The following is a 25,047-nucleotide window of genomic DNA, read 5'->3' as shown; positions in this document are numbered from 1 at the left end:
TTAAGGGTTTTAGTGGGTTTAGAGGTTTGGTTGGGTTTTGATGAAATCGGGCCTGGGCAATTTGGGCTTCTACATTACCTTTTTTAGATTGGCTAAAAAGAGAGTGTCGCATGAGAATATGGTGGCACCTAATTCAACTATTAGACAATTTCCATGTTATAATTGTCCCATTTAGAAATTAAATTTAAATAGCCATTAAAATATATAAGAATAACAAAAATAAACCCTTCACAATTTAAAATTTTTTAAAACAATAAACTTAAAAAAACTATATAAATTTCTTATTTAAATTACCCAATATGCCCCTAAAAAATCTCCTCAAGTTAAAATGTTTAAATTTAGATAAACTTGAGGAAATTTTGTGGGGGGCATAGCGGGTAATTTAAATAAGAATTTTATATAGTTTTTTAAGTTTATTGTTTTAAAATTTTTTTAAAAATGCGAAGGGTTTTTTTCTGTTATTCTTATATCTTTAAAGAGCTAATTAAATTTAATTTCAAAGTGGAACAGATCTAACATGAAAATAGACAAAAAGTTTAATTAGGTGTAGCCATACTCTCACACACACTTTTTTTGTCAATCTAAAAAGGATAATTACTTTATTAGGTCACTGAATATTTTGCCCTTACAAGTTTTAGTCTGAAGCTGCCAATTTGTTAAATGACACCTAAATTTTTTTTTTTTGGATTTTTAGGGTGATGCCGCCTAAGAAAGTGGCGACACTCAACTCTACTATAGAAATCAAATCATTCTCATAATTAAATTTTTATAATTTTTAAATTTACAAAGTCAAATTCTTAAAAAAGCCAAAACTTATAAGGCCATTTTCGTAATTTTATTAAACCTAGTCTGGCCACGATCAACTCTAGGTAGAACTAAAAGTCCTATGCTAAAAATCAAATTAAGGATTCAAATAGTAGATACTATTTTATAGTTTTGATTTGGATTAATTTATCATGCGATAAATGAGTTTAATTTTAATATTTAATTTAATATATAATTTTTTTAATTTTAATTTGATATTTGATATATTTACTCTAATGAAAAACATAAATATTTAATTAAGATAAAAAAGTAAAAAAAATTAAAATACCAAATTAAAAATTTGAACTAAACTCAATTATGACAAAATATAACTTGAAAAATTAAAGAACAGCAACAGTAAGCTTAGCCATGCTTTCCCCAACAATGTGGCGACTCACCTTGAAGAAAGGAAAGATTATAGAACAGTCAAAAATGATATTTTTAGGCACAACAATCAAAACCCAGAGCCCAAGGTGGAATTTTGAAATTCAGAAATCCTATTTTATAGAGAACTCTACTCACGCTTAGTTTCTCTCTTTCAATTGCACTTCATTAGCATATATTCTATTATAAATACAGTCATATTCTTCTTTGAGTTTCTCTCTATTGTTTGAGTTTGTCAAAATCTATTTTCTCTTAGGTTTGCTCTCTATCTGGCTTAATTTAGATCCTTAAATGTATTTTTCTGGATTTTGTCACAAAATTTATATGTATATCTTTAGATAATTTGATTTGACATCTCATTCTTCTTCTTGCATGAATTCTGGGTTTTTTTTTTGTATTATACTTGTTTTGATATTACTGTGTATGAATTTTATTTGGGAGATATAAGAATTGTGTTTGTTTGGCTTTTGTATAGGTTTTAATAGTTCGGGGCATTTTAAAGATTATTCAAGATGGTGAGTTTAATGAATATATTATGTTCTTAATTTTGTTGAATTTGTTTTTATTAAAATATATTTTTGCTGTGATTTTTTTTAATGATTTGTGTTATGTTGGATATGATTACAGGTGAAGTTTACAGCTGAGGAGCTCCGTTCTATTATGGACCGGAAACACAACATCCGTAATATGTCTGTTATTGCCCATGTCGATCACGGTATGCCCTTTGTTCATGCTTTGTTATCGATGAACCATAATGTAAAAAAGTTGGTTTTTTTTTAATATATTTGTAATTGATGATGGTGTTTATGTCAATTTAATGATTGGTAGTAGTAGTATGAATGATTCACCTACGTCGAATTTTTACTATGAAAGCACTTTGTGTCTTGATGATTTTGTTGGCATTGGTTCTGATTTAGTTTTTCAATATGCAGGGAAATCAACTCTTACTGATTCTCTTGTCGCTGCTGCTGGTATCATTGCGCAAGAAGTTGCTGGTGATGTACGTATGACAGATACTCGTGCCGATGAGGCAGAGCGTGGTATCACAATTAAGTCTACCGGTATCTCCTTGTATTATGAAATGGCTGATGAATCTGTGAAGAGTTTCAAAGGAGATAGGCAAGGGAATGAGTACCTCATCAATCTTATTGATTCTCCCGGGCATGTTGACTTCTCATCGGAGGTTACAGCTGCTCTTCGTATTACTGATGGTGCCCTTGTGGTTGTTGACTGTATTGAAGGTGTCTGTGTGCAGACCGAGACTGTTCTCCGTCAGGCTCTTGGAGAAAGGATCAGGCCCGTCTTGACTGTTAACAAGATGGACCGATGTTTCCTTGAGCTCCAGGTTGATGGAGAGGAGGCTTACCAGACATTCCAGAGAGTGATCGAAAACGCTAATGTCATCATGGCCACGTATGAGGATCCTCTTCTGGGTGATGTTCAAGTCTACCCCGAGAAGGGAACAGTTGCGTTCTCTGCCGGTTTGCATGGTTGGGCATTTACCCTGACCAACTTTGCTAAAATGTATGCCTCGAAGTTTGGAGTCGATGAATCAAAAATGATGGAAAGACTTTGGGGTGAGAACTACTTTGATCCGGCTTCCAAGAAGTGGACTACCAAGAGCACCGGCACTGCCAGCTGCAAACGTGGATTTGTTCAATTCTGTTATGAACCCATCAAGCAGATTATAAACACTTGTATGAATGACCAGAAAGATAAGCTCTGGCCAATGTTGCAAAAGCTCGGTGTCACCATGAAATCTGATGAGAAGGATTTGATGGGAAAAGCCTTAATGAAGCGTGTAATGCAGACTTGGCTTCCCGCAAGCAGTGCTCTCCTCGAAATGATGATCTTTCACTTGCCTTCTCCTACTAAGGCTCAGAAGTACCGTGTTGAGAACTTGTATGAGGGTCCTCTCGATGATATTTATGCTAACGCCATCAGGAACTGCGATCCTGAGGGTCCCCTTATGCTTTATGTTTCAAAGATGATTCCTGCTTCTGATAAGGGTAGATTCTTTGCTTTCGGACGTGTATTTTCTGGCAAAGTTGCAACTGGTATGAAGGTCAGAATCATGGGCCCAAACTATGTTCCGGGTGAGAAGAAAGACTTATACGTTAAGAGTGTACAGAGAACTGTTATTTGGATGGGAAAGAAGCAGGAAACCGTTGAGGATGTGCCTTGCGGTAACACAGTTGCTATGGTCGGCTTGGATCAATTTATCACGAAGAACGCAACTTTAACTAATGAGAAGGAAGTTGAATCCCACCCAATACGTGCCATGAAGTTCTCTGTCTCACCTGTTGTCCGCGTTGCTGTTCAGTGTAAGGTTGCATCCGATCTTCCCAAACTCGTTGAAGGGTTGAAGCGTTTAGCTAAGTCTGATCCTATGGTGGTTTGTACTATCGAAGAGTCGGGAGAGCACATTGTTGCAGGCGCTGGTGAACTCCACCTCGAGATCTGTCTCAAGGATTTACAAGAAGATTTTATGGGTGGCGCTGAGATTGTTAAATCGGACCCTGTTGTGTCTTTTCGTGAGACTGTACTTGAGAGATCGTGTATGACTGTGATGAGCAAGTCTCCTAACAAGCACAACCGTCTCTACATGGAAGCTCGACCCCTGGAGGAAGGTCTTGCTGAGGCCATAGATGACGGGCGTATCGGTCCAAGAGATGACCCCAAGGTTCGTTCCAAGATCTTGGCTGAGGAGTTTGGTTGGGACAAAGATCTTGCTAAGAAGATTTGGTGTTTTGGCCCCGAGACCACTGGTCCTAACATGGTTGTCGATATGTGTAAAGGAGTTCAGTACCTTAATGAAATTAAGGATTCTGTTGTCGCTGGGTTCCAGTGGGCATCAAAGGAAGGTGCACTCTCCGAAGAGAACATGAGAGGTATCTGCTTCGAAGTCTGTGATGTGGTTCTCCACGCTGATGCAATCCACAGAGGTGGTGGTCAGATCATTCCAACTGCTCGACGAGTTTTCTATGCATCTCAGCTTACGGCCAAGCCAAGGCTTCTCGAGCCCGTTTACTTAGTCGAGATCCAAGCTCCTGAGCAAGCACTTGGTGGTATTTACAGTGTTCTTAACCAGAAACGTGGACACGTCTTCGAGGAAATGCAGAGGCCTGGAACACCACTCTACAACATAAAAGCTTACCTTCCAGTCATCGAGTCATTCGGATTCTCCAGCACACTAAGGGCTGCAACATCAGGACAGGCTTTCCCACAATGTGGTTTGGATCCAAGATGCAGATCATTGACCCCGGCTTTCCGAGTACGAAGACAAGCTGTAAGCTAAAGAATCAAATGAAGGGTATGGGGGTGCTTTCTCTCCCATTTGTCAATTTAGTTTTTCCTTAGACTATGTTCTTTTTTCAATTTTCTTACAATGAATCGGATAATTGCCATGGGATGTTACTATTTTCATTTTTTTTGGATGGTATATCACATAATTCCAATCGACATTGATGGTGTTAAAAGCTATAATTTTGATGTTTTTGTGTTTGGTTTGCTTCTATTTGTAATTTTCTGTGTTGGTGGGTTTGATTTTAAAATAAATAATTTATTGTGGTTCAATTTTAAAATAAATAATTTTTTTTGGCTCGATATTAAAATATGTTTTGGACGTTTAAAAATAAAAATTAAATAAATTGAAGGTGGCTAAAAATTAAATTATACAACGGGTAAATGTTGAGGGTTAAATATATTTAAAATTAAAAGTGAATTAATATAATTAATAAATATTGAAAGTGAATTAATATAATTAATAAATATTGAGTGATTATTTCTGTAATTTTTTATATGAGTGATTATTTTATATTTTGTTATCAATGTTGAAAATTAAAGTTGTTAAATATTTTTATAATTAAGAGTGAATTGATATAAGTATCAATTTCAAAAAAAGTTGTGGTTTGCTAGTTGAGTAGAGTTCATCATGAGGTGGAATGAGTCAAGTTTGGGTCGGGTCAAGTAAAAAATTTAGGCTTGTTTTCTAGGTTTGGGCTAGACTCGACGTGACCTAAAAAATAGACCTAGAATTTTACCTAAGTTCTGCTCGTCTTTCCCGTATTAAAAATTTTTATATTATTTTTATATAAAAATAAAATAAAAATATAACACATCAAATATACTAAAAATATTAAAATAATTTTTCCTAACAAATGGAAAAAATTAAAAAAATTATACTTAAATAACACGATGCAACTTAGTAAGAAAATTACTCTAAAATAGTAGCAAAATTAATAATAAAATAAAAGTTATACAATATCCAAATAATAACAACAAATAGTAGCAATATAATTGTGAAATGATAGTAAAGTAACGACAAAACAGTAAAAAACAGCAACGGTTGTTTTTTTACAAATTCTAACCGGGCTAGGATAAAAAAAGTTTACTCAAAGCTCGACCTTTTTAGGAAATGAGCCTTACTTTTTCTTCAAGTACCCTCCGATTTTTTGGGCGGGCTTCGTGATCAAGTCTAGATGATTTGTCAATTTTTATATTTAAATGATATTTTATAATTTTTTATAGTTAAGTTGCAATTTATCCATAAAACTCAAGATATATATGTCGTGTGATCTTATGTATTAAAAAGATAAACCAGGTCGTGTGGGACTTAACTATTCATAATTAAACTTTTTATAGTAAAAAATCAAAATATTAAAAAGTTTAAGGTAGCTTCCGTAATTTTCCCTTCCTCTTTAAAATGGCTCACAAAGACAGAATTTAAAATGCCAAATAGCAAGCCCACGACTCCATTTTCTGGAAAAATGGAACGCAAAGGTAATCAAGGTACGCATTTTCTTGCTTTTTATTTGAATTTTTTTTTATTTTCTATACTATCTTTAAGCAAATTTCTTTTATATTTATTTAATTATAGGTGAAATTGCTGGGATTTTGGTTGAATTCTTGGAGGTAGCTATCACTTCAGTCGTTTACCTCAAAGGAATTTATCCTTCCGGTATATTGCTATATGTTCCTTTTATTTCTCGTAGAAGTTTAGGGCTTTTATATGAATTTTTTATTCCTTAACCAAATTCAATTTATAAATTTGTGTTAAAATTATAAAAAAAGTTTTTTTCGAGGAAAAGTATTTGGTAATTCTTTTGCTGAAGATTAGAGTGAATGGGTATTTAATTAATTAGCAAAGAGTGAAAAATGGTGCAATTGGGATTGTTAGCATTTATCTAAATTTTATATTATTATGAATTTCCCTATCAAACGCTCAAAGTCACTGAAATTTGAGTGTGAGTGACAGTTTCTGTAAATAGTATTGAACCACCCTTAAAAGAGTATTCTAAAAGTACTCTTGCAAAACACCCTGTTATTATTAATTTTCAAGTTAAAAGAGTATTCTAAATGTACTCTTGCAAAACCCTGTTATTATTAATTTTCAAGTTAATATTGTGTAGTTTATCCATTACTTGTAGTGTAGGTTTTGTAATTTAGAGTTGAAGGAAATTTATTGATTTTTATAGTTTACAGTGCTTAAATTCGAAACTGAAAGTGTCAATTTCTAATGGTTGAACCCTTTTACGGTGTTACCTCGTTATATACATATTCGTTGTCTGGGTTTATTTTTATGTTAATTTCATGTCATTAACTCGTGTTCCATGCTTTGTTGAAGGTGCTTTCGAGAGAAGAAGGTATATGAATGTTGTCGTGCAAAGGGCTCGACATCCCCAGCTAAGAGAATATATCCATTCCGCTGTTTCGGGACTTCTTCCTTCCATCCAAAAGGTTAGCTTGATTCATTAGATGTTGTTTGACTAGTGTTTTTTTAGTGTATTTGGATGTTTATAATGTTTTGTGGTGATCTGATCTGATTTATTTAGATGTGAAAATGTGTGTTCTATGCTGCATATTATGTTCTAGTGTTGTGATGATGATATTCTTTGTAGTGTCCCTCATATCGATCAAAACAAAGAGAGATTTACTACTTTAATAACACAATTGATTCACTAAAAGATCGAACTGACTTGAAAATTTTAGTTCTTATTATCTTTTTGAGAGCCAAAACAAACCCAAAATATTGCTGTTATATGAACCAAACAAACATTAGTCCAAGTGAACTTACGTATTAACTCTATGATTCATAGCTATTCTCCTTCGACTCTACATTTTTCGTGAAGTACTCGTGTCTAATATATATATCCATATCTAACATTTGCATTTAACTCCAAGTAAAATAGCTTTATAGCATAGAAAACTAGGGACTAGAAATAATACTTTGAGCTTTGTGATAAAACTTATTGATCTGGAGATGATTTTCTCCAACTTCTACTTTACATTAGTGAAGGAAGTTTTTTTATCAATGGCATTGGTTATATACAATTCTTGGAAACCCTCCGTATAGCTTTAAAAATGGATTCTGATGAAATATAGCTTCAACATAAATACTTGACATGTGAAATGCTTGTCTTTATAAATAGGGTTTGGTGGAGAGAGTCGCAGTTACTTTTTTCAACACAGACAACATTCCCATGGAGAGGTTTATCTTCAAACTAACGGTTAATCAATCTTTTGGCTCAAAAGTGGAAGAAAGTGATCTAGAGTTCTCTCTTCGATCATTCTTGATCAAACTTTCAGTTTCCCAACCCCTTACAACAGTTCTTCCCCGTGGTAAGTTTAATTAAGCTTAGTTAATCGGATCTTAACATGTTTATTTCATGGAAGCAAGTATTGGGCTTCAGTGTTACAGTCTTACTACATCATTTGACTATGTTGCGACTTACTAACAGATTGCAGGTGGGAGATCATGGCTTACTTCCGGTCGCTCCCTCAGGTTAGTACGAGCAAGGATGCGGAAATGTGGATCCCAACTGACACAAAACAATGGCAACAACCTCCGTTAATAACACCGATCAAGTCGATGAACAGTGAACCTCTGGGTTTGCAGTTATACTTGGAACACCCTAGCCCATCTGAACTGGTTTCTGGGTAAACTGGTATGAGTTTTGGGACGTTATGTTGTTTATGTTATTATACACTTCAAAATGGAGTTGGGGTGACCTCAAAACTTTTGGAATGTGGAAGAAGTAGGTAAAAGTACCATGGAGGTCTTTATATTAGGAGTGAGATTATGTTTTACTTTCTTTACTTAAAAAATAGACAAATTAGTTCATGTACGTTAAATGAAAGAGCAGATTGATCTTATTTTAAAAATTCCTTCCATTTCTACAATTAAAAATTTGTTCATATACATCAACATGAGCTATATGTTATACATCATGTGTCACTGTTTAGTTATTTCGTCAATTAAGTCAATTTTTAATAGTATAATGGAAGGAATTTTTAATAAAAATGATTAATTTATTTTTTAATTTAATGTATAGGGGTTAGGTTGCTTATTTTTTAAGTAGAAGAACAAAATACAATTTAACTTTTAGTCCAAGAGTGTTCATAATATTTTATCATTACCAAAGAATTATGGGCTTTAAGAATGGAAATGCGGCGGTCTAACATGTTATCTTTCAAGAGAGATTGACATTGACATTAGGGCTGTAAATGTAGATAGTGATCTATATTATACCATTTGATTTACATTAATAAATAGTTTGATTTCAGATATATATATATGAAGTTTAGAATTATAATTATAAATAATGCATGAATTAACTATATTAAAATCATAGTATAAAAATAACTGAATTAAAGATTCAGAATCTTTCCATATGGTGAAATTTAAACTTCAAAATAAATATAACGTATAATGAAACTCGAATTTGGTTCAAATTTACTCTTTCAATCAAAATATCGTTGGATCATGGAATTTACTCTAAAAACATAATAAATAACATACTTTAATAATAATATATATATATTAAAAGTCTTAAATGCTTATTCCTTATCAGTTTCAATTTATTTATATGGAAAAGATACAAAATTGATTTATTGAATAGAAAAATACATTTATTTATCAGTAAATAAAAATACCATAAGCTTCAATCATTTTATATCTTTTTATAATAAACAATAAAAAAATAACTTAAGTTGCTGCCTCTCGAGCCCCAACTTGACAATTACAGACTAATTTGAGGGTTTTTTATAAATAAAAACCAAAGCATTAATGCCTGTTTTACCCTCTCCAAATCTGTTGAATTTATCAGAAAATTCACCCAAAGTCATCAAAATGAAAAGATCCCTACTATCCTTCCATTTCATCTCTGGAAAATGAAAACTCAAACATGGAGAAAACTATATATGGATATAAACAGAGGGGAAAAGGAAGACCATGAAAGAATCTTTAGGCCCAAAGAGTGAATTTCCTAAAATACTTTTAACTATTTACAGACTTCTTTTACAGACATGTATGGTGACTTTTGTTCTGTTTCATACTTCAACGATGAAATCCGGTCCGGTTTCTAATGGACTGGGTTCGACAAAACAGCTTATGCTGGTTGGAACAGCTCTAGTCCTGGATTTAGCAGGAAAAGAAACCACCAAGTTGAGATTGAGAAAACTGACCAGGAACAGGCTAATTCAGGATAATGGACATACGAAACCACAACGAGGATTCCTGCAGACACGAAAACATAAAACTCGTCAGAAGTCAAAAGACGGATGGTGAAAACTAAATTGCGTGTTGATGAATGCTTGTGTAAGAATAATAAAACATAAACGAGACGTACAGTTACAGTACTGTTGACTGGTCTGTGCAGGTTCCGTTAGGCTTAAATCCATATCGTGAGTCGCTGTCCAACCAGGTTCATATGCTTCAAGAAAACCGATCTTGGCCTTATTAGGTAGATCGTGGGGATGAACGAACGGCACTCCGTGAGGCCACCCAATTTCCATTCTTATATTGGCACATGGACTATCAAGTGCATGAATGTGATTCTCACACTCTTTTAGATTACAAAACCGTAATTTGATGCCCTTCTTATCCGCAATCTCCTGAACCCTTTCCTTAAGCACTCTTTGTGCCTCAAGCCGTAATCTCTTGGAAGGAGGTAGAGGCTTGCATCTCGTATTGTTCTTCCGTCTTCTCATCAATGGCTTCATAGATCCTGTACCAGCATTTAATTGATCTAGGGACGTTTTGTTAAAAACTTCTCACCAAGGCTACTCGGGAAAAAGAATAACATAAATAATCAAATATATTGTACTGAACCGCTATAAACCCTATATCTCATCTTTTTATTTTTCGTAAGGCCAGAACAAAACAGTGTAAGAAAATGCTGTGTCATATTAAGAAATACTGCCTACCTTCATGGGCCAGGGGGTAACTGAAACTCGGGAAAGTGTTTCTATTAAAGAGCTGATCTGTTGGGTGAGATCTCTGCATGAAATCATCCACTGGTATAGGAAGCTGGAATTGAGCTTCAACTCCGTGACCAGCTGCTCTCATCTCTGAGCAACTAAGACTAGTCATAGATTTGGGCATGAGTTTGAAAACCAAAGAGCATTTTCCATACATATTACCCGACATATTATTAGTCTCGGTACGATGCAGGGCAGGATTTACGTAACCTGCAGTCGCTTGGTAAAGTGCGAGTCCAGGATAAACAACAGCTTCTTGAGGACCAAGGTCCCCATCTAAAAGAATCCACCGACCTTGAAAATCCCGTACATGAAAACCTGCTTTATCGGACTTAACAACAGATATTAAACTTTTATCAACCTGGTGCTCATGGTCGGGAACCATGATCAGTTGACCATCGTCCGGTGTTGTTAAATTGTTGTGTTGTGCCCCTGGAAACGAAGGCCTTGCATGACAACAAACGGATAATACTGAAGAAGAAATTTCCCGGCTTCTTAAGGGTACATTATCGAGTATTTCAGTAAAGGGAGAGCTACGCAAGTTCAAGTAATAGCTAATCGCATCCAGTACATCTCGAGCTGCCTTACCGAGCAAACTAAATATATCAGGCAAACCGCCCGGAGGAAACTCCATTCCATTGATGGGGTCTGTAGGAGTTAGACCAGGCCGGTAATCATACGTTTCCTGCCATAGTTGGGGGTCGGCATAGTAACCTGACGTTTTGCACCACTCACGAGAATCATTTGTGTGAATCAGCTCCTCCGGTGGGTATGCAGCCTTTTGTTGGAAGTAAAGGTGAGCAGAATCTAAACCGGATCTCAGTAGAGCTCCATCACTAGCTGGAAACTGAATGATGGCAGCCGAATATTGAGCAAATGATTGTGATAAAGTAGAGACTGATAGCTTGTAAGAATCTGAAGGAACGCCTTCAGAAGGTACGAGATCAGTAAGCTTTACACGACCCAGAGATGGCAGGCCATTCCCTGCCATTAAATTCTTTCAATGTACCAGTTACGTTATTTCCAACTAAAGGTTATATCACCTATCGACAATACAAATTGATCAGCATAAGTCAAAGGATTTAAGACAAAGTATTTTCTTTCATACAGAAAACGGAATATATATAAGACATAAAGATACCGCATTGCAAGCAAATAGAAGCACCAAAAGTTATTCCAGATTAGTCCCTCAATTATATGAACTGGAAAAATACTCGCTCATTTTGAAATTTTCGTAGTGGATAATCAATGGAAACTAAACTGACATAGATTTCCGGGTGAAAGTACCTGCCAAGTCCCTCTATTATATAAACTGGATCACATTAGTCCCTCTACTATTAAATGTATCAATTTAATCCCTATACTATTAAAAAGAATTAAATAAAGCCTATTTGTAACAAAGTTAACATTTACTGTTTAAAAAATGAAATGAAAATTATTACTTTTTTTCATTTGCAGTTCAACTCCAAACAAAAGATTTCATTTCAAAACCATAAAAATATTTCAAAATGTTAATAAAATCCTTTTAGTTGATTCCTTTTAATAGTGCAGGAACTAAATTGATCCATTTAATAATAGAGGGACTACTATGACCCGGACCCTATAACATAGCGACAACATTGACCTAGATTTCCGCCATTGCAGCTTTAATAATCTAAGCTAATTTTTGGACTGATTTGCCTGATAAATTTCATAATGAATTTGGGAACTGAACAAAATACTGGCTTTTAGAACCCTAATTATATTTCTAAAACTCTAATCAAATTTGTAAAAAATATTTCATAATGCCTTCAATCATATGCCATCAAATATTCCATTTAAAAAGAAATAACAGCAAAAAAAAGGTAGTGAATTTGCTTTGGAATATAATTTTTTTATAATCAAAAAGAAAACAAACCCATTTCATGAAATCAAACAAGAATTAAAATAAAGAAATACCCATCAAAGATTAACATACAAAATTCATACTTCACAATTAAGGAAAAAGAAAGAACATGCCTTTGATTGATTGCAGCGTCTTACTGATGCTAAAGTAAACGAAGCGAAATAGTTAACTGGAAGCTGAAATGGGTAAAGCTGCAACTGTGAGAAACAAAAGACGGTTAGGAAAAGATTGAATCTTTCCCGAGAAACTCAGCAGCAAAATTCTTTTGTTTATCAATGGAAGATGCTTCATCATGGGCCTTGCTTGGTTAGATTTGGGCTTGGAAGAGATTAGTTTCACCTAGTTTACCACTCCAGAATTTTTAATTATTATAAATTAATTTTTCAAGATTTTTTATAAACATTAATTTTATTTTTTTATTTATTAAAATATGGGATTTATTTCTCTAAATTTATTTTTCAAATATTAATTAAACTTCATCACTCACTAATAACAATCTCGAATTTGATTAATTTTAACCTTTTTCATTGTTATCAATTACATAATTTTATCTATAATTTTTAAAAAAATATTATTAATTTATTTAAAAAACAAAAATAATATATAATCAAATTTCTAAAAAAATTAACTAATACATATTTAAATTAGAATATAAAATAACATTTTATTTGATTATGTTTAATAAATTTCATGATTTTGTAATTGGAAAACACATTGTATGAAAATAATGAGAATAAATAACTCTAAATTATGACCTATTGATAGATGTTCATTCACTCAAAAATAATTTAAGCTTAACTTGTACCAAAAAATAATGAAAATAAATAAAAAATAATTTATGTCAAAAGTAGCTTTTAACTTTTTCTTTTTTTTTTAAAAATCACATTCTTATGTTTAAAGTTATATCATAAGTACAATTACTTTTTAGCATACTAAATATCGAAATCAGTGTTTCACCGATTAAATTATTTAAAAATAATCATACCAAACATCCTTATTTTTAAATTCTTTGAATATGGGTTAATTTCTTATTCACTATAAATTTATTTTGGATTTAATTATGCACTCGTGATCCTGTCCAACTCCAAAATCAAACATGTTAGTTATGTTACTCAAATTCCAATATTCACATTTTGTTTTGTGAAATATATATATCACAGTTATTACGCAATGCTTCAAATTTAAATCAGTACCATGTAATTATATTTTATTTCAATCAAAATTTTAATAAGTTTCAATTTGTGTATTCAACTCATTTCAATCAATACCAGTGTGTACCAATCGGTACCGGTTGATACATTTAAAATTTTGATATTTTAAACTAATTTCTAAATTTTTTATCAAAACCATTTTAATTTTACCATAATTACATTTAGAATTAAAAGTTATTCAACCTGATTAACAATTTTAAAACATACATTAATATATAAATATATTTATATGGATATAATTAAGATATATTTGCATGTATATATACTGTATAATTTTCTTTACCAAAATAACATATAATTTTTGAAGAAACTAAAACTTAAACTATAAATATGTATATATGAGAAAATATCTAAAAACATCAATAAATCCGAAATGGTACACCGAAACATGCCAATGCTGATACATACCAATACCAAGACAAAAACGACGGTACTAACTACATTGGTATATATATAATCTATGTGATCAAATCAAAGAAATATTAATCATATAAGAAATTACCAAAAAAAAAAGTAAAAAACTAATAACCTTGTAATGGCAATTTAAACAAAAGAAAAAGGGACATAAAGAGTAGGCAAAAGCAGAGTAATTTATTTACACAAAAATCCCTGCTTGAATGGGAGGAGCTATATAGTCTCAAAGCCCAAAACCACATTAATTTGCTTGAAAAAGAAAAAGAAGCTGATGCTTTTATCTTTCATCTAATATTACATTATGGCAGCTCTTTTGATGTTTGGACAAATCCATCAACTAAAACCAAGCAACCTGCCAAATAGTGTTGAACCAACTTCATCAATTCCCTACACCAAATTCTACAATATAACCTAAATCACTCATCTTTCTCAGCTCTTCGTTTCTTTTTTTTCCTTCTAAGCATCGATATCGAATATAGATGATATGGAAAGCAAGGATGCTTATGTTTCCTATATGACTAGAAGAGAGTTTTGAATACTGAAAAGTGTGAGACATGAGTGTATATACTCTTTGAATTCAAGTAGTTTCAAACAAATTTAGCTCAATAGAAGTATAAAAACAAACTTAAACCAAAGCTCATTTGCTAAGTGTTGGCCACATGGTTCACTTCTTACCTGCTCAATTTCTATAACCATATATCAAATCAACGTTTCTTCTGAATGATAATGTCAGATTTCGATGATTTGTTTAATATGCAAGTTCGCATTGCTTATAAACATTCAAAACATTTAAAACATTTGATCAGCTCTGTCTGTCTGGGATTTCATTCTATAGGTTCAGGGAAAAAAGAGCAAGACCTACATATTTAAGTAGAGGCAGCCATTTGTGATCATTTCCTAATTCAAATTAAAAAAGAAATGATAGCTTCCAAAATCACAAAGTAATAAAACTTCGTATATTTATTGAGCTTATGGCAAGGCTACAATGGTGCACCTCAAGAGAAGTGTTGTACTGAACCTTATGACTGACACTAGGGTAGCATATAGCCTATGTTACGAATAATACACAAACTGCACAGATGGTGTCTAGAACAAGACGTACCAGTAATGGAAAATTATCTCAAGAAGAGATAATTTAAGATCTAGTGAATGTTGCGATTTAGCAATCCCTGAAATGATAGGAACAGATCTTTGTTATCTGTCCCAAAAATCTCTTCTGCCTTCCTCAAAGTTTCCTGAAAAAAATATATAAATAGTTCAGTAAGCACAAAAAAGTTTGATAGTAAACAGGTGTAGAGTCTGATGAATGCAACGACTCATTACCGCTCTGGTTTGCTTTTGAGCATTCAGTTCCTTGATGTTAGCCAAAAAAGCACTAAATTGCTCATAGGAAAGTCGACTCCTGGAATACAAATATTTCAGATTAGCTTGTGAAGTCACGAACTCTTAAGGAGTCATCCTTCAATGAATCTATGCACTCTCCATAAACATAAGGAGAGATACACAGAGAGTAAAAGAAGAATAGAATTTACCTGGCCTGGCGAAAGAATTCCTTTCCATCAATTCGAGGGGTCCTTGCTAAACATATTTTAACATACAAGAAAAACTGGGTCAGATGGAAAGAGGAAAAGGTAGTTTCATACAAAAACAAAAGGAGTGGATTTATCAGAATAACAACACTTGTAAAACCTGGCAGTGAGCCCCTACGAGGAGGAGAGTTAGCTGCAGATGACTGCTGGCTTGATGGGTACCATGAGGAGAACGAAGTCCGCCCATCAGATTGAGACTTGGTAGGAGATGTTGCAGCAGAGGTTCTCTGAGGAGACCCAGCAGTAGAATAACCCCTAGGGGACCCATTTGTGGATATAACTTTTGGAGTTCCAGTAGGTGTCAGCCGCGGTGTGATATATGGAGTTATAGAAAATCTTTGTCCAGCATATCTTGAAGCTGTTAGGAAGATATCAGCTTAAAATCCATATGTAGATAAAGCTTTTTAAGAGTTGCATTCTTTCCCAGAACATTCCCAGTAACTAGTTAATGTACATCAAAACAAGTGAAGGAATGCATCCAAGGTAGTAAAACATACACAGCTATGTCTTGACCTATATAGATTCATGAAATATTATATTCAGAATTTAAAAGAACTTAGGAACCAATCATATATATCCCACAATCATATCATAGATGCTTTTATACTTCCTTGAGGAGTGCACCAATCTCAAGATTATGTTTTGTAGTTACTGCTTCCCAATATAACATTCTAGATTGTGGATGTCCGCCATCCTCGATGATAGACCCCCCAAACCTAAGCTAGTCCTAAGTGATTAACCCTAGACTAAATCTTTTGAGGAAAAGTTATGCACTATACAATTATATAATATAGAACATTTTTTTTGCTCTTGCATGGAAACTTTGTAACTGTAATGCCTTCAGTTTCAGACAATGATAAACTACTAAACTCCACTAAAATACAAATATTGGACTTGGCAACCAAATTTATTTTGTTTATTAAACTAAAAACAAACAGTCAATTTCTTTCAAAGAACGCATAAGACACCAAGTTTATCAAACAATAAGTTCACAGTTGTAAATTCTAATAAATGAAAGAGATGAAACAGACACGTCTGTCCTAGGATCAATCTCCAGAATCCAACTTCAGTAGGTTTAGTGGTAACCAACCAAAACTATGACTTGACCCCAAAATTTTCCTTTAAAAAATGTAGGCCTTGAACATACAACAGATCCTAACTGGATCAATCAGAATCCATTTATCCAGATTGATCGTAGGGTAGCTCTATACATTAGGTTCACTACTCACTCATACTTTTCAGAAACATCTTGCTTTTTTATGTTTTGGATGATTTTCCAAACTAGTAAGTCCTTTTTTTACTTTTGTGGGAAGAAAATTGGTATTGCTATTTGCCTTATAACATCTATATATGTATAATCATACAATAGCATAAGAAATGGCTTGCTACAGTATTGTTTGCCCAAAAGTACTCCACAAAATTGTCGAATAACTTAAACAGCCACATTTTGTTGTCAAATTATAAATCCACAACAATTACTTTTGTTAGATGTTTAAAAGCTTTAATTTCTCTGGCCAAGGTTTGGTTTCAAGTTATGATGACTATTTGATAAATATATCATATTGTTACTAAAAACTCATAATTATCAGCAAAAAGCTTTTCATGCAACACATTTAAATGCTTTATTTTTTGTGTTAAATAAAATAAGCATTGATAAAGTCAGTTCATTGTCGACTTCTAGCCATCAAACTAACTCATTTTTTATGTCAATTTTAGAAACTTAAAAGCAAGCCTAAAGTTTAAATCCAAAGGTTTTTCAAGTTTTTTTTCCTTTTCTGAGAATAAGTTAAGTCAATACAATATTTAAATATCAACAATCTAAAATGAAAAGTCACAACAGTTATTTACAGTAACTCAATCATTACTCATTAAAAAATGTGCCAATATATCCGTTTTGTTTTTTATCTCGAATTTTATAAAGGGTGTGAATACCTTTCCAGCATTGATGCTGATTTATAAGCTCCTCAAATATGTAGGCATAAAAGTACTCAAAACAAAACAAAAGAACGGGAAAGAAATTTGTCCAATTACCTTCATCAGTTGTGCTTCCCAAGTCCGTCGAACCATTGGAAGAACGAAGCGACATGTAGTCACTCGCCCCATCATCTGTGGGAACATATATAGCGCTGATCAGAATACTGGCAACAAGATAGAAGCAGATAGAGGGAAAAAAGGAGGTGGAGATAGGTTATCGTTGAACCTCTGAAGTGAGATATTATAAATGAATAAGTTGGCAAATACAGAACAAAAAAAGAACAAAAAGCGAAGCTTAAATGATACCCTTGTCCGGATAGGCTTTAGGGACTGACTGGTCACAGGTCCCAATATCAACAGTTTCAGCCTGCTATTAAAACAGGATTGGAAATAAGGTTAACCCAAATTGGTTTCTTCAAGCACTGAACAAAGAAACTAAAAATATAAGGGCAGAAAAAGAAACCAAAATTTCATAATAAACAACAGAAATAATGAAATATACTCGGAAAAAAAATAAATGCAGAGATCTTACAGATGAATTATCATCACTCAGCGATTGCATCAATTGCCGCTTAAAAGTCTCCAACTGTCAAATATTAGAATATCAAGCTTATTCTTCATATTTCAAGGTAGAATACAAATGAATGTAATATGATGATGTGCCAGAAAGTATAAATTAGAAAAGAAAAGACAAAAAAAGGAGAAACAAACAAATAAAGATAATAATGAACAAGCATGAATGTAAAAGAAAATATTAAAAAGCAGGAAAATACGATGTGATTTCTTCTACAGAAGTGAGATGTCCATGAAAGCATTCAAATTGGCAATGAGAATAGCTACTAGAAAGAAGGTTAAAAATGCTGAGATCAGGTTGAACATGCTAAAGAGGAAATAATCTTTTTCTAGAAATAGTTTTGTATAGTACACCAGAAAACGTTAAAAATGGCAGGACACTTCATGTCTGAAGCTTTAAGGAATTCAGCGACCCAAGCATGGTAATTCATTTATAAATGAATTTTATTTAATTATTATAAAATAATTTTTTTATCTGGATCAAAACAAAAGCTTAAGCTACTTTTATCAGCAAATTATTTTGTTAGGAGCAATTCAAACCAACAAATTTAACAGCATTTGTTTCTTAATCAGAGGTACTTTGGTTCACTATAGCTCCTTTTTTTGTTCTCTGTTCGATGTTCACTATAGCTCCATCTGGGAAGCTCAAAGTTGTTAAAGCCATTAAATACTATGAACCTAATGAAGTTATCCACTCACCATATTTCCATAATAAGTAAAACTTCAACATATAAACTCATATCCAGAAAATAAATAAAACTAAACTTGCACAGGTGAATTGAGTGAAAATAATATTAGAATTTCAATCTCACCTTAGATAAATCACGGCTAAGTTTCTTTGCGGTCATTGCCAATGAATCACGCTCCTTTGCAAGCTTCATCTTTAATTAAAAACAAAACAAAGTTATCAAAATCATGAAGAATAAACCCCCCAAATATTTAAATAAATACCCACAAAAATAGTCAGCAACATTAGAAATTCAGAAACAAGTTTATAAGAAAAAGTCTCTTAAAATAACCAGAATTTCTACTAAACTATGTTTTATTTTTCCGAAGAGATAATAGTATATATAGTAATAAAGGGAACGGGAGAAAGGCACAAAATACCAAGCTAATCATTTTCAGGAAAATAAAAGAAAGAAACACAAAAAAAAAATCAGAGTAAATTTTAGGAAATTAAGAAAAGAAAAAAAAAGCGTACATTTTCGTCAAAAACAAGCTTTAATCGAGATTCGGCCTCATGATTCGCTTGCTGCAATCTTGATACTTTCTCTTCCAATTCGTAAATCATACGATCCTTTTCGAAAATCTTTGCTCTCATCCTCCCAATCTCCGTTTCCATCTTCGATACTCTCGAGGCGATAGCCATCGACGTTATCTTACGTGCCAGATCCAATTGCTCGTAAGGATCCGTCGGTATCACCGCCAGAATCTCTTCCGACAGATCAAACTCCATGCCTCCTACTGCGGCACCAGCGCCGCCCCCCTGAGACATCGTAGATGGTGTCTCTTCTTCCGTCGCTTTACTTCGTTGGGAAAAGGAAAACATTTAAAATAGGAAGTAAATAAAAATAAATAAATAATTCTTTTCGTTGGTTGGTGGACTTTGGACTTAATTTGCGGGACATTTGTCCGAATTTTTTTAAATTTTTCGAGGGTTTCCCCTCCAAACCCAATTACGATAAATTTTAGGGTTTAATTTTAAGAGTGGGCCGCAGTTCGGGTCGGAACCTGATCCGAAATTTTTGTGTTATTTTCAAAAATAATTTTTATTTAATATTTATATATATTATAATTAAATTTAAATAAAACTGGTTTTATTATTAAAAATTAGTTAGAATATGCTGATTGAAATTTTTACCTAAACTATTTATTTTATATAAAAATTTGTTAAATATATATGATTATTTAAAATTTATATATACATTTAAACTACAATAAAAAATGTTATGTATATAATTATATTAAATTAAATTTCATATACTAAATTACATATTTGTTTAAATTTTTATATAATTTTAAATTTTATCCCTAATAATAATAACAAAATAATAATTATTTTCTTTATATATTATATAAATATTTTAAAATATATATTGATAAAAAGTTATTTATGGAATCGAATTGATGGAAGTGACCATTAGCCACACAAACCGAATTTTGTATCATGACATCATGGGAATCATAATAAAGTGAAGATGCTTTCCCCGGTCAAACAAATGCAAAATCCGTTTTCATATTTTTTTTGTATTATTTGAAAATTTTTAATACAGATGACATTCACACATGACAATAAGAGTCTCGTATCATTATTGGCCGATACATAACATTTTGCTTCTGAATTAGTATCAAGTAATATATATATATATATTATTTCAGTCAATATTTTGTTATTGCTTTAATCGTTTCAATATGTTTCGGCTCGTTTCAATCAATTCCAGTTAGAGATGAGCGTTCGATCAAATGAAATTAAATCGGGTAAAAAAATTGAGTTAATAAAGTTGGTGAATCTTATTTTATCATCTATTCAAAATTTTTTTGAATCAAAATATAGTGAAATGACATTTAAGCCAAGTTGAATAGAATAAAATTGCTGAGTTAAATTAAAAAATTGAGCATGTCAAATTAAAATCTTGTTACGCTATCACTAGTTCATGTTATAGCACATAAAATTAAAATCATATATAGTTCAAAACTTTTTCAAATCAAAATAAAATATTTTACTATGATACACTTGAATAATTATTTAATTTATTTAAACACAAAATTATTATTTTAGAAAAATTTTAACTTACTTTATATATTACTTAAAAAAATAAATTTTGTATAGTTTTTAAAAATATAAATTTTGGAAATTTTATAAATATTTTAAATTTTAAAAATACTTTGAATTTTTTGGTAATTTTTGTTGAGAGAGATTATTTTGCTCGTTTGCAAAATTGTCAAGGACTAAATGGGTATTTACACCAATTTATTATTTGAGTTATTCGAATTGTAAAATTTAACTTGACTCAAATTTGAAACCTAAATTACTTATTCGAGTTAACTTGAAAAAATCAAATAACTCGAAATTCATATTTTTTTTATTTTTTTTAAATTGAATCAAGTTTTGCTCACTCCTAATTTTGACTTGTACTACTGCATACCAGCTTGTATCAATTGGTACAAATTTTTATATCTTAAATCAGCTTTTATTTTATTATAATTACATTTAAAATTAAATTGTAATTGTTAAATTAAATTATTGAATATTATTTAATAATTTTAAAATTTATATTTAAATATAAATATACTTATATGGATGTATTTGAGATCTACACATAATATAAAATTTATAATTTATTTATATAAAAAATATATAATTTATTCATAAACTAAAAATTAGACAATAAAAAAATATATATGAAAAATATTTAAATGCATAAAGAACTAAAAATTAGATTATAAATATACATAAGTGAAAATTATTTAAAAACATTCATTAAGTTAGATACTGGAACGTACCAATATCAAGACAAAAATCACACATCCACTAATCTGATACTGACTATCTCAATCTCGACATATTTTTTTAAAGTTTAAATTTAGTACAAACAAAGTATAAATAGTACATTCAAACAATTACACATGGTAGCAACGAATGGTGAGTCTCAAACCTGAAAATTCATAAGGAGTGAATTTAAAGAGGTAGTTAGAGGGCTTGCCCCTCCCTCCAAAATGAAAATTTGACAATTTAATCCATTCATAAATAATGAATTATAAATTAATAAATGATAAAATTATACTTTGACTCCAAAATATAAAAAAATTATTTTAATTATGATGAAATTATATATCAATAAATAATAAAATGATATTTTAACCTCTTATAAATTTATAATTCAATTTCGATAACTTAAAAAAATTTAAATTCGCTTTTGATACTCAAAATAAAAATAAAAAACTTTATTTTTATTAATTATGCCAAAACTTCATTAGTGTAGTGTATTTAAATATAATCAAAGAACATGAAAATGAATGCAGACGAAAAGGCAATTAATTGCCATAATTATTACATCTAAAGCATGGAATACTATTGAGATTTTACATCTTATATTTCTCTCAAAACATGAAAAAAAATGTGAATTTGAGTCTAACTGCAATTTTAGACCAATCACCTTACCTGGCAATTTTATCCGGTAGAAATTTTAAAATTTAAATTTAATTGTTAATCGGAGATTTTGAAAAAAAATTATTTCATAGTCATGTAATTAAAAGTAATGTTGTCATTTATTCGAATTTAACAAATAAAAAAATTAATAATATTAATAATTGGACTCAAAATTTTAAATCTGAAAAGTAAATAGATTAAATTTTTGAAAATACAAGTATTTTACATTTGTTATAACTTTTTTAAATTTTTAATTTTTTTAATTTTTTAAAAAAGATTTTTATTTTTTATTTTTAAATTTAAAAAAATATATATTTATGATGCATATACCTTAGCAAACTTTAACTTTTCCATTTATTTTGGAGTGATTTGACAAATAACACAAAATTAAGAAATAAAAGAGGCAAAAAAATAAATAGAGGGTTAAAATGACTTTTTGTAATGTTGAATGGCCAAACAAGTCATTATGCCCTTAAAAATATAATCAGAGACCACAAAAATAGATTTATTCATGGATCAGGTTACTAGTCCATGCTCGAAGGCCGGCTTGAAATTTGGGAGGGTTCGAGTAAAAACATTAGGATCAAAAAATGGGCTTGACTGCTTGAGTAAAAAAAATTAGACCCATTTTTCTAATTTGTATTTGTAGCGACGTAAAAATTTCTCTTTTCCGGTCCCTAGTTGAGACGATTATTTGAAAATTTGAAAATGAAATTTCGGTTTTAAAAAGAAAAGTAGTCGCCACCGATCTTTTTCTAGGTATGATCGGACACCTAATAAATCCTCTTTTTTACAAGAAAATTTATTTTTTAAACAAAAAGAAGGCCGAGATTAGATCTACGTCAAAAGCCAGAGAAAAAATAGGGTTCGGGAGTCTGTTACGCACGAGGAAGGTATTAGCACCCTCACGACGCCCAAAATTGGTATCTCGTTAGACGTGTGTTGTCTTAAATTTCAAAAAATGCGAGTTTAATTTAATATTCAATCATGATCCGATTAAAAAATGAGAATTTTTAGTTTTTGATTTTTTTTAGAAGGGTGTCCCATTTTTAACACAAGCCAACAAATTTCACCCAACATAGCGATGAAATCGATGACTTAATGTTAAGTCGGTTCATTGCCTTATTTATTGAAATTAGTAAAAAACATGAATAAAAATCTTTAAAATAATGAACAGCAAAATGATATAAAATGGGCGAGAAACAAAAAATAAAAGAGTTAGAAACACATCGAGGCAAATAATAAATATGACAATAATATTAAAAACAATGACAATATATGCGATATTAAACATGATAATAATAATATTAAACACGAAATAGAGACGAACATATACATAAACATATAATAATAATAAGTGAAGTGACGTAAACATAATACTAACAATACTAATAGTGCTATATATATATTAAAGTATATACGTAATAATAGGAATGAAAAGTGTATACATAATAATACTAAATATATATATACATAATATATATAAAATGAACATATACAATATATTAGAAATACTAATAACATAAAAAAATATATATTAATAATACTACATAGATATGTACATATACATTATAATAAAATACATAATAATATTAAAGTATGTACATAAAATAGTATTAAAAATACATACATAATTTAGTTATTGAAATATATATATACATATTAGAAATAATAATAATGTTAAAAAACAACTATTAATAATATTACATAAATATACACATATATATATTAAAAAAATACATAATAATATTAAAAATATGTACATAATATATATACATATAATATAGTTATTAAAAAAATACATACAATATATAATATTAAGAATATACACAATATATATGGTATTAAAAATATAGTATTAAAAAAAACATAATATATACATATAAGTATTGATTAAAAATAATAATACTAATAATAGTAATAGTAAAATACTAATAAATAATAGATATAGTAATAATAAGAACGTATAAACGACAATATGTACAGGGAAAAATAAAAATAATAAAAGAAAATTAGTAACGCTATATATACGTAAACATAAAAATATTAAAATAAAGTAATTAGAAAATAATACTATGTACAAAAATATATACATATACATATATAATAAAAAATATATATTATTAATAATAATAAATATAGTAATAATATTAATATTATAGCGACGTAAAAATTTTTAGCTTGATCGCTAATTGTGGCGATTTATTGAAAATTTGAAAATGGAATCTTGGTTTTATAAAAAGGGGGAGTCGCCACCGATCATTTTTTCTAGGTGTGATCGGACACCTAATAAATCATATATTTTTAAAACAAAAAGAAGGCCGAGTTTAGGTCTACGTCAAAATTCAGAGAAAAAGTAGGGTTCGGGAGTCAGTTACGCGCGAGGAAGGTATTAGCACCCTCGCGACACCCAAAATTGGTATCTCGTAAAACACGTGTTGTCTTGATTTTCAAAAATACGAGTTCAATGTAACATTTAGTCGTGATCCGATTGAAAGGACGAGAAATTTTAGTTTTTTTCAAATTTTTAGAAGGACATACCGTTTTAACACGAGTCAATTGATGTTCACCCAACATAACGATGAAATTCGATGACTTAATGTTAAACTGGTACGTTGCCTTGATTATTGAAATTAATTAGAAAGCAAGAATATGATTTTCGACATAATGCAAAGCAAAATTGATATGGAATAAACATAAATAAATGGAAGAGCTAGAAATATATCGAAGCAAACATAAGTGTGACAATAATATTACAAACAATAAAGATATATGTAATACTAGAATTAAATATGAAATGGA

At 30.9% G+C, this 25,047-nt stretch overlaps 4 protein-coding genes across 11 annotated transcripts; 2 read left to right on the top strand and 2 right to left on the bottom strand.

Annotated features, from left to right (window-relative positions):
- The first annotated feature begins 1,139 nt into the window (after window positions 1–1,139).
- LOC107962309 (elongation factor 2) lies at window positions 1,140–4,698 on the top strand. 2 transcript variants are annotated; one of them, XM_016898649.2, is made up of 4 exons: window positions 1,140–1,277; window positions 1,664–1,703; window positions 1,816–1,903; window positions 2,121–4,698. In XM_016898649.2, exons 2-4 carry the CDS (start codon window positions 1,701–1,703, stop codon window positions 4,484–4,486), a joined length of 2,457 nt encoding a protein of 818 aa, XP_016754138.2. In that variant the 5' UTR covers window positions 1,140–1,277; window positions 1,664–1,700; the 3' UTR covers window positions 4,487–4,698. The 2 variants fall into 2 exon arrangements, with proteins under 2 accessions (XP_016754138.2, XP_016754146.2); XM_016898657.2 differs by having other exon boundaries at window positions 1,274–1,444.
- A 1,047-nt stretch (window positions 4,699–5,745) lies between these two features.
- Window positions 5,746–8,352, top strand: LOC107962304 (DNA polymerase zeta processivity subunit). Of its 2 annotated transcripts, none has more exons than XM_016898629.2 (5): window positions 5,746–5,979; window positions 6,068–6,148; window positions 6,815–6,927; window positions 7,620–7,809; window positions 7,929–8,352. In XM_016898629.2, the coding sequence occupies exons 1-5, from the start codon at window positions 5,919–5,921 to the stop codon at window positions 8,129–8,131; spliced, it is 648 nt and encodes a 215-aa protein (XP_016754118.1). In that variant the 5' UTR covers window positions 5,746–5,918; the 3' UTR covers window positions 8,132–8,352. The 2 variants fall into 2 exon arrangements, with proteins under 2 accessions (XP_016754118.1, XP_016754128.2); XM_016898639.2 differs by having other exon boundaries at window positions 5,924–5,970.
- A 970-nt stretch (window positions 8,353–9,322) lies between these two features.
- Window positions 9,323–12,664, bottom strand: LOC107962289 (uncharacterized). Of its 2 annotated transcripts, none has more exons than XM_016898619.2 (4): window positions 12,448–12,664; window positions 10,396–11,492; window positions 9,819–10,196; window positions 9,323–9,706 (listed from the first exon to the last, which is right to left on the bottom strand). In XM_016898619.2, coding segments are annotated over exons 2-4 (1,425 nt in total). In that variant the 5' UTR covers window positions 11,441–11,492; window positions 12,448–12,664; the 3' UTR covers window positions 9,323–9,704. The 2 variants fall into 2 exon arrangements, with proteins under 2 accessions (XP_016754108.2, XP_016754100.2); XM_016898611.2 differs by having other exon boundaries at window positions 9,819–10,217; window positions 12,448–12,600.
- Window positions 12,665–14,059: 1,395 nt separating this feature from the next.
- LOC121209403 (uncharacterized protein At4g15545) lies at window positions 14,060–19,763 on the bottom strand. 5 transcript variants are annotated; one of them, XM_041080026.1, is made up of 10 exons: window positions 19,297–19,763; window positions 18,908–18,976; window positions 18,055–18,108; window positions 17,829–17,892; window positions 17,580–17,654; window positions 15,649–15,906; window positions 15,492–15,537; window positions 15,283–15,361; window positions 15,062–15,194; window positions 14,060–14,311 (listed from the first exon to the last, which is right to left on the bottom strand). In XM_041080026.1, the coding sequence occupies exons 1-9, from the start codon at window positions 19,642–19,644 to the stop codon at window positions 15,102–15,104; spliced, it is 1,086 nt and encodes a 361-aa protein (XP_040935960.1). In that variant the 5' UTR covers window positions 19,645–19,763; the 3' UTR covers window positions 14,060–14,311; window positions 15,062–15,101. The 5 variants fall into 5 exon arrangements, with proteins under 5 accessions (XP_040935960.1, XP_040935956.1, XP_040935959.1 ...); XM_041080022.1 differs by having other exon boundaries at window positions 17,829–17,889; window positions 19,297–19,743; XM_041080025.1 differs by having other exon boundaries at window positions 15,667–15,906; window positions 17,829–17,889; window positions 19,297–19,693.
- Between the last annotated feature and the right edge of the window lie 5,284 nt (window positions 19,764–25,047).

The sequence above is a fragment of the Gossypium hirsutum genome, chromosome A11 (assembly GCF_007990345.1).
Source record: "Gossypium hirsutum isolate 1008001.06 chromosome A11, Gossypium_hirsutum_v2.1, whole genome shotgun sequence".
NCBI lineage: Eukaryota > Viridiplantae > Streptophyta > Magnoliopsida > Malvales > Malvaceae > Gossypium > Gossypium hirsutum.
Note: the sequence above shows the minus strand (reverse complement) of the source record. Positions and strands in the feature narration are given on the sequence as shown.

Excerpts from the sequence above, each read along its gene's own strand:
- LOC107962309 (XM_016898649.2), top strand. Across the intron at positions 1,904-2,120 it reads TATTGCCCATGTCGATCACG|GGAAATCAACTCTTACTGAT; the intron begins GTATGCCCTTTG and ends TTCAATATGCAG.
- LOC107962304 (XM_016898629.2), top strand. The coding sequence starts at position 5,919 with ATGCCAAATAGCAAGCCCACGACTCCATTTTCTGGAAAAATGGAACGC. Across the intron at positions 6,149-6,814 it reads CAAAGGAATTTATCCTTCCG|GTGCTTTCGAGAGAAGAAGG; the intron begins GTATATTGCTAT and ends GCTTTGTTGAAG. Across the intron at positions 6,928-7,619 it reads TTCTTCCTTCCATCCAAAAG|GGTTTGGTGGAGAGAGTCGC; the intron begins GTTAGCTTGATT and ends CTTTATAAATAG.
- LOC107962289 (XM_016898611.2), bottom strand. The coding sequence starts at position 11,440 with ATGGCAGGGAATGGCCTGCCATCTCTGGGTCGTGTAAAGCTTACTGAT. Across the intron at positions 10,218-10,395 it reads TTACCCCCTGGCCCATGAAG|ATCAATTAAATGCTGGTACA; the intron begins GTAGGCAGTATT and ends AAACGTCCCTAG.
- LOC121209403 (XM_041080026.1), bottom strand. The coding sequence starts at position 19,644 with ATGTTTTCCTTTTCCCAACGAAGTAAAGCGACGGAAGAAGAGACACCA. Across the intron at positions 17,655-17,828 it reads TAAAGCCTATCCGGACAAGG|ATGATGGGGCGAGTGACTAC; the intron begins GTATCATTTAAG and ends ATGTTCCCACAG. Across the intron at positions 15,907-17,579 it reads GGGAAGCACAACTGATGAAG|CTTCAAGATATGCTGGACAA; the intron begins GTAATTGGACAA and ends TCTTCCTAACAG.